The 16,134-nt window shown below is 44.4% G+C and overlaps 1 protein-coding gene and 1 long non-coding RNA gene across 2 annotated transcripts in view; one reads left to right on the top strand and one right to left on the bottom strand.

Annotated features, from left to right (window-relative positions):
• LOC311053822 overlaps positions 1-16,134 on the top strand; it is a 452,603-nt gene that overhangs the window by 110,193 nt on the left and 326,276 nt on the right. The gene's annotated exons all lie outside the window — the stretch shown is intronic.
• LOC311053278 (SAM pointed domain-containing Ets transcription factor-like) lies at positions 2,911-14,306 on the bottom strand (the record flags this gene model as incomplete). The annotated part of the gene is made up of 7 exons (XM_084068738.1): positions 2,911-3,382; positions 7,496-7,630; positions 7,962-8,006; positions 8,994-9,117; positions 10,575-10,648; positions 12,176-12,576; positions 14,122-14,306. The coding sequence occupies 7 exons, from the start codon at positions 14,304-14,306 to the stop codon at positions 3,204-3,206; spliced, it is 1,143 nt and encodes a 380-aa protein (XP_083924864.1). The 3' UTR covers positions 2,911-3,203.

Genomic DNA, 16,134 nt, shown 5'->3' with positions numbered 1-16,134 from the left:
ACAGTGTCAACGTTTATGTCCAGCATATCTTCGGCACTGATCTCTTTGCCCTCATTGGCTGCATCTCGGGTCCTTATCCTGTAGCTCCTCCTCTCTCCTCGCTCCTATACAGGAAGTTGAAGTCGGTCCGCCATTTTGCCACTCCCGTGTCACGTCTCCTTTATGACTGCCAACAGCGTCTTTTGACGCCTGTTGAGTGTTTTTAGTTTTTTTTACACTAGATGGCGCTCTTCGCTAAGACATGAGTGATCAGTTCATTCTCAGTCACATACGGAACCAGGAGATCACGTGATCGCAAAATCTCCTCCACCATTCACTTCCTGGTTAGCGTATTTGAAAAAATGCCCTTTTCCCGCCTCCCTGGATTTCCTCTGCATTTTTGATGAGAAATGTTATATTTAACTAGCGAACGGGTGGTCGCGATGATTTTATTTATTTTTCCCGCGGAAGCACATAGAAAGCTTCCGTGTTTAGCAACGATCGGGGGATCGATCATACTGGAGATAAATATTCTGTGACTAGTTGAAAAGGTAAGGAAAACAAAGGTTTGTAAATGAACGCTCGTTAAGTTGCAGATCCACAAGCTGGAAACTGGTGGACCGCTACTTTTGAATTTGAATCCTGACGAGTAACAGTTTTGGACGTATGAGGTTCCCACACGACAGAGACCATATACAAGATGCCCATATAAGGATCAGGGTGGAAGAGGCTGAGGCTATCATGCTTTGTGGATTGGCCAAGAATTGCTTGACATTTGTGCCACAGAAGCAATAATAAGCTATAAACATGCACATTAGGACTTCAGTGTGTTGTTCAGGATCTTTGCCGATTTGGGGATTTACAGATTTCCAAATTTACAGTGTGAAAAATGTTCCGCTGGACGCAACATGTAAACGGAGGACCAGACGTATCCTATTGTGCACTAGATGACAGTGCTGCTACTGCAGTGAAGCACGAGGTGTACGCCTTTGAAATGAAGCATTATACCTCCGACAACAAGACTGTGATGATTACCCACGTTTTCAACACAGTGTCTTTACGCTGGAGGACGTTGACCCCGGTGGAAACTGGACGTTCCCAAAAAATGAGGGGCCTGATAGGGTGGGGCAAGGTTAGGAGGCATAAGGGCCACACAGCTGTCCTGATTGAATATATCGTCTACATCTGGTGTCCTCCTCACTGCAACGTGCTTTATGCATTTGATGTCGACGCCCACAGATGGTTCAAACCCAGGGTGTCAGGGACTGTTCCAGGGGAGAGGAGTAACCACTCAGCCTGTGTCTTGGGGAAGGTCATGTTTATCCATGGAGGACACCACTGGCAGACTGGATACACTAATGACACCTACAGGTTGGACACCACCACCATGGTCTGGTCTTTTATTAACACCGGAGACACTCCGCCACCTGCTCCATATTATCACTCTGCCACCATCATCGGGACAAAGATGTTTGTATTTGGGGGCTGTAAGGACCAGAGGGACTACAACACCATCAGAGTGTTTGACACAGAGACCAACAGCTGGCTGAACACACCTTCTGAACAGCTTCGTCCAGGAGGACGCGGGTTGCATTCAGCCTTTACCTACAATGGAGAGCTGTACATAATTGGTGGTGAAAACGGGGAATCTACCATAAGTCGCCTTCAGTCCTTAAGTCGCCTGATGTGGAAATTCAATCCAGAGACCTTTTCCTGGACGAAGGTTGAGCCCAAGGGGAGAGGACCGGGTCCAGTCTATTGGAAGTGCTGTTGCGTGGTGGGAGATCGCATCGTCCTCTTTGGGGGACAGCGCCAACCCAATGACCTGCAAGTCCTAGACTTGAGTCCTAGTCTGAAGACGTTATGTAAGCTAGCAGTTATTCAGTACGATGTGGATCAGTCTGAACTCCCTCATGACATCAGGTGGGAACTGAGAGCCATGACTGCCAACAGAATCAGAACACTCCCTGAACACTCCCAAGGTGTCACTTCGCGCCACGTTGCAAGCTTTTGAATCTGCAATTTTCACTACTTCTCAACTCTTTGCCTCTGATGAGATTTCTCGTTGGATTCTGCCACTGACGAGAATGAAGAGATTTATGTTTTCAGTGGTTTTCCAACAGATGGCGCTGTTCACTAACCTATGAACGACGCTTTCACTGCCAGATGACGATAGACCCGGATCTGAAGTAATGTTTTGAAAAACCTTTTTTTCCTGTTCATTTCCGGTGGGAAAATGGCTTTATCTCCGATTCTGTTGCTTTGCGGCAAAAACTAGCCACATTCAACTGGCCACAACTAAGGCAACGGATTAACGGATTCTTTTTTTCAAGACTCCCGAGACCCCCGTGGGTGAAACGGTTGGTAAAAATCGCTCGTTTTGCTGGCAGTGGCGTACCACTGTTGCGCTATTACTCTGGCAGTTAAAGAGTTAAGGAGCTCCAACCATGTCAGCTGTGGTGATGTCATCAAAAATGGACGTGGCTTAACGCGGCGCTTCAGCAGCCAATCACGTCCCACTTCTCTTAAACGACAGTCTTCCTCTCTCCTCTTTCCTCGTTTCCGCAAGGATAGGATGCAAGTGAGGGAAACGAGGATTTTAAATTTGAGGACCTGAGACTTAGCCGCCGTCTCCTAATAGGACATAGCAGTGGCGGCCATTTTGTGGTGCCACAGATATAAATATTTGCATTAAATATTCTAAGCCTGGAACCAAGCCATTCAGTCTCCTGGTGAATCATAAGGGGCGATCAAAAAATATTTGAAAACCGCAAAAAATAGTATTTATTAAATATAGTATATAGCATAATTAAATATTCTTTTTTTTTACACAGCATTAAATGTTTTATGGTCATGATTAACCTGCCTGGATGTCTTGGTTCCAAGCTTAAAATAATTTATATAAATATTTTCAGGAATTTCTATGGAAAAATATATGGGTTTTCTATCTGTGGCACCACAACATGGCCGCCACTGCTATGCTATGCCCTATTGGCTGCTTATAATAATAATAATAATAATAATAATAATAATAATAATAATAATAATAATTTTGTCCGCACTCCTTAAGAGTGTTTTCTATCACAGCATGTGTTACACATGTCCTGCATTTCACCCATCCTAGGGTTCAGTGCCTTGCTCAGTTTGACACTTTGCTGAGGGGCCTGGAATCGAACCTGGGACCTTTGCCTTCCCCCCAGGTTGTCTCTCTTAACCGCTCCACGTCACACGGGTTTGACGAACTGGTAGACGAGTCTCCTGGATACGTCCGGCTTGCGGATGATTCCCTTCTTGTAGTACTGACGTATGGAGCGGCTCAGCTTGTCGTAGTTCATGGCGGGACGGTTCTTCCTGATGCCCCACAGCCTGGCCACCTGAGCAGAGTCCTCTATCTTAAAGATCCCTGTTTAATAGAATAATATACATGAAAAGATCCCTGTTTAATAGAATAATATACATGAAAAGATCCCTGTTTAATAGAATACATGAAAAGATCCCTGTTTAATAGAATAATATACATGAAAATATCCCTGTTTAATAGAATAATATACATGAAAAGATCCCTGTTTAATAGAATAATATACATGAAAAGATCCCTGTTTAATAGAATAATATACATGAAAAGATCCCTGTTTAATAGAATAATATACATGAAAATATCCCTGTTTAATAGAATAATATACATGAAAAGATCCCTGTTTAATAGAATAATATACATGAAAATATCCCTGTTTAATAGAATAATATACATGAAAAGATCCCTGTTTAATAGAATAATATACATGAAAAGATCCCTGTTCAATAGAATACATGAAAAGATCCCTGTTTAATAGAATAATATACATGAAAAGATCCCTGTTTAATAGAATAATATACATGAAAAGATCCCTGTTTAATAGAATACATGAAAAGATCCCTGTTTAATAGAATACATGAAAAGATCCCTGTTTAATAGAATAATATACATGAAAAGATCCCTGTTTAATAGAATACATGAAAAGATCCCTGTTTAATAGAATAATATACATGAAAAGATCCCTGTTTAATAGAATACATGAAAAGATCCCTGTTTAATAGAATAATATACATGAAAAGATCCCTGTTTAATAGAATACATGAAAAGATCCCTGTTTAATAGAATAATATACATGAAAAGATCCCTGTTTAATAGAATACATGAAAAGATCCCTGTTTAATAGAATAATATACATGAAAAGATCCCTGTTTAATAGAATACATGAAAAGATCCCTGTTTAATAGAATAATATACATGAAAAGATCCCTGTTTAATAGAATAATATACATGAAAAGATCCCTGTTTAATAGAATAATATACATGAAAAGATCCCTGTTTAATAGAATAATATACATGAAAAGATCCCTGTTTAATAGAATAATATACATGAAAAGATCCCTGTTTAATAGAATAATATACATGAAAAGATCCCTGTTTAATAGAAAACATGTCAGTCAGTGATTATTGACAACAAATTTCACGCTGTGCTCATGATTTCAGGCATTTTGTTCAAAACAAAGCACTTCTGCAAACTTTGGAAGCCAATCCATCAGGATGGAATATGAAAAATCTGAAAGACCAGTTTTGTTTAATGACTATAGAGGTACTGTGTACCGATTTGCGTGACGTTTGGACAAAATCTGTAGGAGTACTGTCAAAATATGTGTTTTGCAAAAATCGGCCTCCTGGTGGCGCTATAACAGGCCCATGTGAAAGATTTGGGGCAGAGGTTCTGCTCTGGCATCCAGGGGGTGTGTGTGCACAGACTAGTTTAGCTGCGATCAAGACAACGGTGCCAGAGATTAGCTGTTCACGGACGGACGGACGGACGGACGGACGGACGGACGGACGGACGGACGGACGGACAGACAGACAGACAGACAGACAGACAGACAGACAGACAGACGGACGGACAGACAGACAGACAGACAGACAGACAGACAGACAGACAGACAGACAGACAGACAGACAGACAGACAGACAGACAGACAGACAGACAGACAGACAGAATCTCAGGAGGCAATGAAAATAGCCGATCTACAAGATCAGAGCTTGTAGATCGGCTATTTTCTCAATATTTATCTGTGAGAACTGAGTCAAACTAAATTGGAGTAAAAGTACAATATTTGCCTCTGAGATGTAGTGGAGTAGAAGTAAAAGTACAGAAGAATTGTCCTTAAGTACAGTAACTTGAGTACATGTATTTAGTTACTTTACACCACTGTATAGGTAACACAGTATGTAGCTACCTGTGCATGCAGCTATATTAAATATCACCTGGTAGCCTGATCGGCTCTCGGAATCTGCTCGCACCAATAAGTTCAGAGTGACCAGCGTGAATGAATGAATGAATCTTATCATATCTTTTTTATGTATGTATGTATGTATGTATGTATGTATGTATGTATGTAGAGAGAGAGAGAGAGAGAGAGAGAGAGAGAGAGAGAGAGAGAGAGAGAGAGAGAGAGAGAGAGAGAGAGAGAGAGAGAGAGAGAGAGAGAGAGACATTTCAGTGTGACTGGAATTCATCCAGGAATTCACAGAACCACGGTTACCTTTGTAACCATTCCTTCCTGACAGATAGAGACTGTAAACAATGACTAGTTAAAGCTTTGTTTCACTGCTTCCTGACTGTAAACTATAATGCTGACTCACCAGGAGTGTCCTACTAACAACACCCACTGACTAATAATGTGTTGCACAACATCATAGAGACTATGCTAACTCTATGTGTACCTGTTTCAATTAAACTGGAGTTATTTCATAATATTTCACTGGTAGTCAGGGGTTGGCTGTCTTGCTCAGGGACACTTCGACACATCGCATGGGGCCGGGAATCGAACCTGGGACCTTCTGTTCCCCAGACGGCCCCTCTACCCATTCAGCCATGACTCTACCCATTCCTACGGCCACCACCAACCCTTCCACATAAATGTGTTTTTGACAACTCCTCTAAACCCTAATAAACACTATTTATCGACACTGGTAAAGTACCAGCCCTCCACCACGGAGGTTGTGGGTTTGAATCCACCGCGGTGCATCCGGCTAATTGGCCCGTGTTAGGAGGAGGGGAGCCGGGCGGGGAGGAGGAGGATACCAGTCACTGCCAGTGGCGTGCACAGACATTTTGAGGGGCAGGTGCTCAAGTAAATTATCCTTTTTTTTGTTGACTTGGTCTGCTCTTTTTTCCCTCTACACCTATACCTCTTTCCAAAAATAGCAGATCTACAAGCCCACAACGCCTCGCAGCGCGAGGCGTTGTGGGCTTGTAGATCTGCTATGTTTGGCTAAAGTTCTCCTCAGAAAAAGGATGCTAGGTTTCGAGTGGTTATGGTAAAAAGAAAAATCATATCACGTTAAGATTTGGCGGACCCCCTGTAGTAACTCTGAGGACCCCCTAGGGGTCCCGGACCCCCTGTTGAAGACCCCTGCTGTGCCCTTTTTTCAAAAGGGCACTTCTGGTCAAGAGGGCAAAGGGCAGGTGCTCTAGAACCACCTAGAGTCTATCTGTGCACGTCCCTGCTCCTGGGCTGGGGGGGGGGGGGGGGCATGTCAGCAGGGAGTGTTGGGCGGGAGGAGGAGGATGAAGGCTCTACGTCCTCCTGGTGGGGGCTCCTCACTGGCAGGTGAGTGAGAAGGATAGGACAGCAGTGACAACACACAGGAATGTGTGTGGAGAGGAATCAATTGGAATAACAAAAACTGAATTGGGGGGAAAAAATGGGGTAAAAAGCTAAAGATAACTAGAAGAAGTGCTCCTCTGAGCACAGGTCTTCACCAGGTCAGGTACGTTATTCTGGCCTCCTGGTGGCGCTATAATAGGCCAATGTGAAAAGGGTGCCATTTATTCTTAGGCTTTTCATGGCAATCAGACACGGCATTCATGATTTGATGCATTTTGTTCCAAAAATGTGTTTTGCTAAATTAGACCTGCTGGTGGCGCTATAACAGGCCAATGTGAAAAGGGGGGGGCATATCTTCCTCGGCCTAGTGGGATTTTGCGTGCAAAACTTGTTCAAAACGGACCTATCCTGCAAACTTTAGAAGGCAATCTTAGCCAATTAGGATGGAATGTGAAAAAGCGGACAGATCCGTGTTGATCACATGACTATAGAGGTACTGTGTACAGATTTGTGTGATGTTTGGACAAAATCTGTAGGAGTAGTATCAAAAAAAATGTTTTGCACAAATCGGCCTCCTGGTGGCGCTATAACAGGCCAATCTGAAAAAGTTCTGAATTGGCATCCAGGGAGTGTGTGCACACAGTTTTGCATTGACCGGGCCAACGGTGCCGGAGATTAGCTGGTCACAGACAGAAGGACAGACACACGGACAGGGTGCAAAACATACTCTCGACATGCCTTTCGGCCTGGCGGAGACAATAATAACACTATGTAGATCTGCGAGTGTCTGAACCCCCCCACATACATGCCCACGTGCGTGCACACACACACACACACACACACACACACACACACACACACACACACACAGGGCTACCTTTCTCCTTGTTGAGCCAGCGTATACAGCGGCTGTAGTTGTGAGGTTTGAGCAGCAGTTCTCGTAGGAACTGCCACAGATGGATGGGCTGCTGGGGGCCACAGGGGCCACCCTCTGGCCAGGGGGCCTCACCACCTGCATGGACACACACACACACGTGCACGCACACACACACACACACACACACACACACACACACACACACACACACACACACACACACACACACACACACACACACACACACACACACACACATCAGAGGACACCTATTTGACAGTGCATGACAGAATCATCATTGCAGACAGTGCAGACAGTAAGGGGTTAAGTGTCGTGCTCAGGGACACTTTGGAACATAGACCTGGGCTAGGAGGTGAACCGGTGACCTTCTTTCATTTTCCTTTATCTCATTTATTGCCCAGTTTTAGCTGCAGTCTGACTACATGTGATCTAGAGGAGGATTTACCAGCTTTTCCATCCGCTAGGGGGCAGCGCTCCTTCATACCGGCAGCTGGAAACAAGGAAAGAAAGCAAAGAAACAGACAGATAGAACATCAATCAATGTACAACACTAACAGTCTGGATTTAAGCATTCCAATTCCCTTCTCCCACCCTCCCTGCCTGCATGGTAAAACAGTAGTATGGTAAAACAGTAGTATGGGATGGTATGGTATGGTATGGGATGGGATGGGATGGTATGGTATGGTATGGTATGGTATGGTATGGGATGGGATGGGATGGTATGGGATGGGATGGTATGGTATGGTATGGTATGGTATGGTATGGTATGGTATGGGATGGGATGGTATGGTATGGTATGGTATGGTATGGTATGGGATGGGATGGGATGGGATGGTATGGTATGGTATGGTATGGTATGGGATGGGATGGGATGGGATGGCATGGCATGGCATGGCATGGGATGGGATGGTATGGTATGGGATGGTATGGTATGGTATGGTATGGTATGGGATGGTATGGTATGGGATGGGATGGTATGGTATGGTATGGTATGGTATGGGATGGTATGGTATGGGATGGGATGGTATGGGATGGGATGGTATGGTATGGGATGGGATGGTATGGGATGGTATGGTATGGTATGGTATGGGATGGTATGGTATGGGATGGGATGGTATGGGATGGTATGGTATGGGATGGGATGGTATGGGATGGTATGGGATGGGATGGGATGGTATGGTATGGGATGGTATGGTATGGTATGGTATGGTATGGGATGGTATGGTATGGGATGGGATGGGATGGGATGGTATGGTATGGTATGGTATGGTATGGGATGGGATGGTATGGGATGGTATGGTATGGTATGGGATGGGATGGTATGGTATGGCATGGGATGGGATGGTATGGTATGGGATGGTATGGTATGGGATGGGATGGGATGGTATGGCATGGGATGGGATGGTATGGTATGGCATGGCATGGGATGGGATGGGATGGGATGGGATGGGATGGGATGGGATGGGATGGTTCATACCTGACCTCCAGATGTCCAGGTGAGCGTACATCATGTCTCCACATTGTGCAGAACGTTGTCTGAACTCCTCCTCTGTCATGGAACACAGATCCTTCCCTGTCAGCTCCTGGAACACCTTACACACCTGTGGTCATCATGATAATAATAATGATCATTATTATTATTATTATTATTATTATTATTATCCATCCATCTTCAACCACTTATCCGGGACCGGGTCTCGGGGGCCAGGGCCGCCGCGCCCATTAGGCAGAGTAGGCAGTTGCCTAGGGCGCCATCGGGGACGACGCCCCACTAGGTGGCGCTGTGGCAGAAAACGGTGGCGCAGCGCTGTCAGACATAGGATAGGCTCCTGTCCTCTGAATGACTTTCTGTTTAAAAGAGACTGGGGTGCTCTTATTTTTAATTGGGGGGGGGGAGGGGGCTGTCAGGGGCAACAGTTCCAGCAGAGCGCTCCAGACTTCCCGGTAAAACATTAAAGCTGCTCTATGTAACTTTCCTCTTCTACCCTGGTTTTGAATCCGGTTTCCTGCGCAAGTGCTGAAATGTTTTACCATTGAGCTAATAGAGCCGGCCTGCTTGCTCAGGGGATAAATTGAATCTTGACCATCAGGTTAACATTTGTGTCAGATCCTGTGTCTTTGGTGAGACATGACCTTTGACACCATCCCTAAGTCTCAAAGGCCAAAGGCCAGGGCAGGAAGGCCATCGAATACAGTACATGGAAGTACACATTCACAATACAAGGTCTACTAAACTGGAAGACTCATTAAGCACGTAGCTTGTTTAAGATGAGATCCCCATGCACACAAATCATGATGACATATAAGAGACAGACAGATATACACACTACTATACAGAATGTCATACAATCAGTTTACAGGTTACTGGTATGAAGAGTGAAAAATATGTACAAGAGAAGAAAAAGAAAGGGGGGAGGGGGTAGGTTAGGACTTGGGTAGGTTAAGACTTGGACAGGGGACATTTTCAAATTGCAGCCTCCTGAAGGTGTATCTTTAGGGCAGTTTTGAAAGTGAGTAGGGTTTTACACTCCTTTACTCCTTTTGGTAGGGCATTCCACATTTTTGATGAATAGCATGAGAACGAGTTCATTCCCTTTGTTGAGCCAAAAAAGGGTTGAACATGATTCGTGGAGCTGCCTCTGGTGTTATGATCGTGGACTTCATTAACATTTTGGAAGTATTTTGACAAATACAGGGGGATCCCAATGTTGTGGTGTATCTTGAAGACCAGGCCCATAGCAAGTTGCTGTACTCTGTCCTCAACCCTAAGCCATCCAACCCTAGCAAAGTGAGCAGGGGTTAGATGGGTTTTGTGATTGAGGCCAAGAAGTAGCCTTACAAGTTTGTTTTGGGATGTTTGGAGCCTTGTTTTTAAGGCCAGGTGACCGAACTTCTCACCGTGTCTGGAAAACGCCGGCCACCCGTCTGAGAAAACCTATTCGGGCCGCTTGAATCCAGAATCGTATTGTTTCAGCCATGACCCACATTATTATTATTATTATTATTATTATTATTATTATTATTATTATTACCCTTATCATAAACACAGCGTACACACCTGAGGTAGACGGTACAGATGCTCTGTCCACAACAACCACTTCTGGACGTGAACACAGCTCCACTCCATGGGGTCTGCAATGGAAGGACACTTTTAACTGACCAGATTTTCTCTAGTCCGTGGGTCTTCAACAGGGGGTCCGGGACCCCTAGGGGGTCCTCAGAGTTTGAGCTTGTAGATCGGCTATTTTCAAATAGCCTAGGTATAAAATAGCAAAGCAACTAGTAACTCAAGTTTTCAAATAATTGTAGTGGAGTAAAAGTACAATATATTCCTTTGAGATGCAGTGGAGTAGAAGTAGAAGTATGGAAAAGTGGAAATACTCCAGTAAAGTAAAGCAGTACTTGAGTAAATCTACTTAGTTACTGTACTTTACGCCACATGAATTCAACCAAACAGCTTGGTGGCATTTATCAGATCCTGTTCCAATGCTATAAAGTAAACAGTGGATCGTTGACCTTAATGCCAAGAGAATGTCTTTTAGAAGTGACTGCAGAGTGGAGATGATGACGGTCTGGTCAACACTGAGACGTTTGCTCAAGGCGTTCAGGACGACATTAGGCTGATTCAGACACAAAGGAGTGAAAGATGCTTTAGAAGGTTTTGTTTGGCGACTAACACTTCTGCCATTAATGTCAGCATAATGCAGTCATACAGAAGGCATTGAGGTGTCTCTCAATGGTTCTTTTGTTTCAGGGGAAAATGGTCGTACGGAGAGTGAGATCAAACACTTTAAAGCCCTGATTTATACTTTGTGCTATGACAGTGTTGCACTAAAATAGCTGGGGGGGGGGGGGGGGGGGGGGAGACGATCTACAAGCTCACACTTTCCTCATCCCACCTTAATGAACCCCAACCAAAATGTCTAAAATTAACCCCACTAAAATCATGCTTAAAAAAACAACGTACAGTGCCTTTACTAAACCAAAATCTAAACCAGTGGTTCTCAACCAGTGCTCCGGGGGAGCACGAGGACTTTCCAGGTGGTCCCCAGCTAAATGATGGAGATTTGGTAACCAAATGGACCCTCATAGATCTTTAACTCTGGAGAACGTAAAATGATTTGGTTTCATTTTACGCTCTCCAGAGTTAAATCATTGTTAAACATCTGCATTACTTAATTTACAAGAAGTCTACACAACTAGAGAATGTAGAAGAATAGTTATTTTGACATTTCTTATCCAACAACCACAAAATATTCAAAGTTTTGGGTCAGAGAGTCAAAATCTCATGGAATGGTGATGATATCTGGTATATAATGATATATAATGGTGATGATATCTGGTATATAATGATATATAATGGTGATGATAATCTCATGGAATGGTGATGAATCCGTGGCCCAATAAATAATGGGCCTCCATATGGAAAAGGGATATGAAAAAGCTGAAAGATATTTAAGCTATTGATTGGTCGAGGGCCGGACCAATCAAAGGGTCCACGACCACATATCATTTTGGGGGTCCTTGACATTAAAAAGTTTGAAAACCACTGACGTGGCAACATAGGTTTTTTCAAAAAAAGAAGATTTAGAAGACATGTTGCAGAATCGGAAACCTCAGGCCTTAAATGGTTAAACGCAACATTTAACCCCGTCCTACCTGCTGTGATGTTGAGCAGCTTGCAGGCCGTGTCGATGTCCTTCAGCACCTCCTCCACCACCAGGGTCTGCACCTGCTCCAGACAGCCCTCCTCCACCTGGCCCTCCAGCTCCCCGGAGGAGGGCGGGGGGGCGGGGGGCGTGCCCCCACCCTGGGCATGGTGGTGGTGGGGGGGTGACACGACGGGGGACAGCGGACATGTCTCTGTCGTCTTCAGCAGCCAGGGTGGGGGGCTCAGGCTGCTGTCCTTTAGGTTCCAGGGTGGGGGGCTCAGGCTGCTGTCCTTTAGGTTCCAGGGTGGGGGGCTCAGGCTGCTGTCCTTTAGGTGCCAGGGTGGGGGGCTCAGGCTGCTCTCCTCACAGCAGGGGGACAGGTGGTGTTGGTAGACCCCCGTCCCCGGCCTGTAGGGGTGGAGATGAAATGAAAAAATGACATGTCACGATTATTGTGGCAAAAATAATTGCGATTATTAACTATAATATCGCGAGAATCAAAATATTGTAGCGACCTCGCAAAAGACTCGGCCGTAACTTGATCTCTTGGCGTTGCCGGTTACCTGCCGGTCAGCCGAGCTGGGGACCGGGGTTTGATTCCAACATTTATGCTTACAACTTAAAATGCCACTTTTGCACTTGAAACCCACTTGAAACCCCCGGCAAACCCTATTCTCGATGGGAATGTTCGCCAAAAATAGCCGATCTACAAGCTCACAAGCTTGTGGATCTGCTATTTTTGGCGAATCGATTTATGTAGAGTGAAATAAGAGCGTGTTACACTCTTTTACAGGTCGTAAAAGGCCCAGGAAACCGGGGTTTTGGTTGGCCTTCAGCCTTTCACTTCCGGTGGTGCGACTATGTTTTCATTCCCACTAACAATATTTCTTCACGGAACACTAACACCACTTCTCCCAGAGAACATGGATGGTTTTGGTTATAAGCCCACTTGTTTCTATGATGAAAGAGCAAGTTAAAATGTTACTATCTTTCCGTGGTTTTGTCGGCTTCGAGGACGCTATTGTTAAATGAGTTTCGGTTTGTTTCCAGTGGGGAACGAACGGCACACACGTGAATCCCGCCCACTACATTTGATTGGGTAAAGCGCGGCCTGCTTCCTGATCTGATGGCACGCCCACTTGTAGCCAATGTGCACGGGTTGTCAACACAGCTACCGACAGATTCAAACGCAGAGCAGAGCTCCGGGCTATGGTTGATGCCTACACCCCTGCCCGACCACTTCGGTCTGCCACCTCGGGGCGACTGATTGCCTCGTCACTCAAGGGTCCTTCTGGTCGATCGACACGGTCACGACTTTTTTCTGTACTGGCCCCACAGTGGTGGAATGAACTTCCCACTGATGTCAGGACAGCAGAGTCACTGCCCATCTTTCACTGCAGGCTGAAAACCCACCTCTTCAGGAAACACTACCCTTCCTCTTTGTCTGGCTTACTTGTTGTTAACTAGTTGTACGAACTCTTGTTTTACTGTTGTACTGTTTTATTGGATCTTGTTTAGTCGATACACTTTTTGTATTAGCTCGTGCTCATTTGATTGTGCTATTTTGTCTCATCTGTTTAAGAAAGTAGGTAGCTGATATATAGCACTTTTACCTTAGCGCTAGGTATACTCTTGGTTGCTTGTTTTTGCAGGAAATGCACTTAAGACTTCTGGTGATTAGTAGTTTTGTTCCCTACCTATGTTGAATGCACTTATTGTAATTCGCTTTGGATAAAAGCGTCTGCTAAATGACTGTAATAATAATAATAATAAAGAGCAGAATCTGTTCTTGAGAGATTAGAATTTGCAGCTCGACAGAAGTGAATAAATCCTAGAGTATGACGGAGTACAATTTCACCATAAACTAAAGTCTCTGTGATACCGTCAGTATGTGAGCGTTTCTTCTTTTCACGATAAACCATAATAACGATTATCCGTCCCATGCGTCCCTACCCCGGCCAGCCGCTGTTGTTGTTGCTGGGGGGGTCCGGGAGCCCCAGCAAACCACGGGGGGGCTTGATGTCCTCCATGATGTCACCGTGGTGATGGCGGTGGTGGTGGTGCCACGCCCTCAAAGGGTCCAGGTGGGGGTGTAGGGGGGGTCCCATGTAGAGCGCCTCACAGCCAGGACTCCCCATCCTGCAACGGAGGAAGAAGAATTCACAATGGGCCTCATGCAGCAATAAGTTCCTAATGTTTCCTCTTACATTTCTTCCTAAGTGAATTCCTAAGAGAAGTTGAGTCAGATTCATGAAACGTTCTTAAAAGGCAGAATTGTTCGTAACTATGTTCTTGATGATGATGAATCCCAATCCTCGTAACTTGAAGGGGTGTGCCAGTTCATCCCAATTACCATAGGGAGCCGCCTCACCAATCCCCATATAAGGGATGACTGCATGGCTCTGCCTGCAGTCCCACCTGTGTGTGATTGCTGCACACAGAAATCACAGGAAATCACACACAGAAATAAAATTGAGAGAATGAAGTAAAGAATACCTAAACTATAAGTCTACAGATGGTGGAACACCAGACTCCAAACATAAAAATAAATGAATTAATAGTTCTGTGGAGGTACTTCTGAAGTGAACAGCAAATTATTTTATTTAATTAATGAATGTATTTTATTATTTCTCTCACATTAATCAACATCATCAATGTACATTTGCTGAAATTAGCTGTTAAAAATGTTATCCATATTTCATGTTCAGGAGTAGCGTTAGTAGTGGATATAAAACATTTTATTACTGAAAGCTGGTGGGTGGATATGGAGGGTCTTTAAGGTAGCAACTGCTTGGTATGTAATGGGGTGGAAATAGGGGTGTGGTGGGTGATATGGTGGTGCAAGGAGGGGTGTAGGGGGCTATGTGGAGGGTATGGGGATGGGTATGACGGGTGGGTATAGGGGGGCTTTCAGGCAGGAAGGGGACTGGAAAATGGGGGTGTGGCGAATGTCGGGGATATGGGGGTGGGGGTATGGGGGGTGATGAGGGTGGGTTGGGTGGGGGGTTATGGGGTAGGTATGGTATGGTATGGCTTGGGCTTCAACTCAATCGGGTCCGTTTGGGTTAGATTGTAATTTCAGACCCGTCTCAAACATTTTCATGTCAAGGACCCCCAAATTGACATGCATTTGGCTGCAGACCCCCACCTGAAAATATTTTTTGCCCGGGAAAATGTTTCAAGATTAATCAAAATGTCTCAAACAAAGTATAAAATATGGTTAAAGTGATTAAACTGTTCTTCGTTTGCTGTGGACCCCCTGAAACTCCCTGAAGGACCCCTGGGGGTCCCCAGACCACACTTTGAGAACCACTGCTCTAAAGATATGATACAAATATTATTGTAATTTAAATCCTATATTATACAACTGTAGAATTGAAGAAACTTCGGGAATTAATTATTTTTACACAAATATGTCACACTTAAGAACTCAAAGGCCAGCCTAAGAGTGCTCATCAGTGTGTGTAGATTCTGTTCTTACCTGAGAACAGATCACAGCTAAGAAAACATTGGAGTATACCAAAATCTTCTTAAAAACCTCTTAAATGGGTCTAAGAAAAAAAATCCTCTTAAGAAAGTGTGTGTAGATTCTGTTCTTACCTAAGAACAGATCACAGCTAAGAAATCATTGGAGAATACCAAAATCTTCTTAAAAACTTCTTAAGTGGGTTTAAGAAGAAATGTCCTCTTAAGTACCGTTGCTGAATGAGGCCCAATGTTTTGTTTTTTTTACTTTGGTTCTGTACTTTGTCTGCTCTTTTTTTTTTTGCATCTACACCAAACCTCTTCTTCCAAAATAGCAGATCTACAAGCTAGCTCACAACGTGATGCGTCGTTAGCTTGAAGATCTGCTATTTTCGGTGAACGTTCCCCTTACTATTTCATAGTTGTTACCACAAACCAATCAAACTGAATTAAAAGGATGTAGCAAAATGTACAACACATGTCAATAGATGTAGCTATAGC

The sequence above is a fragment of the Gymnoscopelus microlampas genome, assembly GCF_963454915.1.
Source record: "Gymnoscopelus microlampas genome assembly, chromosome: 10".
Taxonomy (NCBI): domain Eukaryota; kingdom Metazoa; phylum Chordata; class Actinopteri; order Myctophiformes; family Myctophidae; genus Gymnoscopelus; species Gymnoscopelus microlampas.
This window is presented reverse-complemented; position numbering and strand designations above follow the sequence as displayed.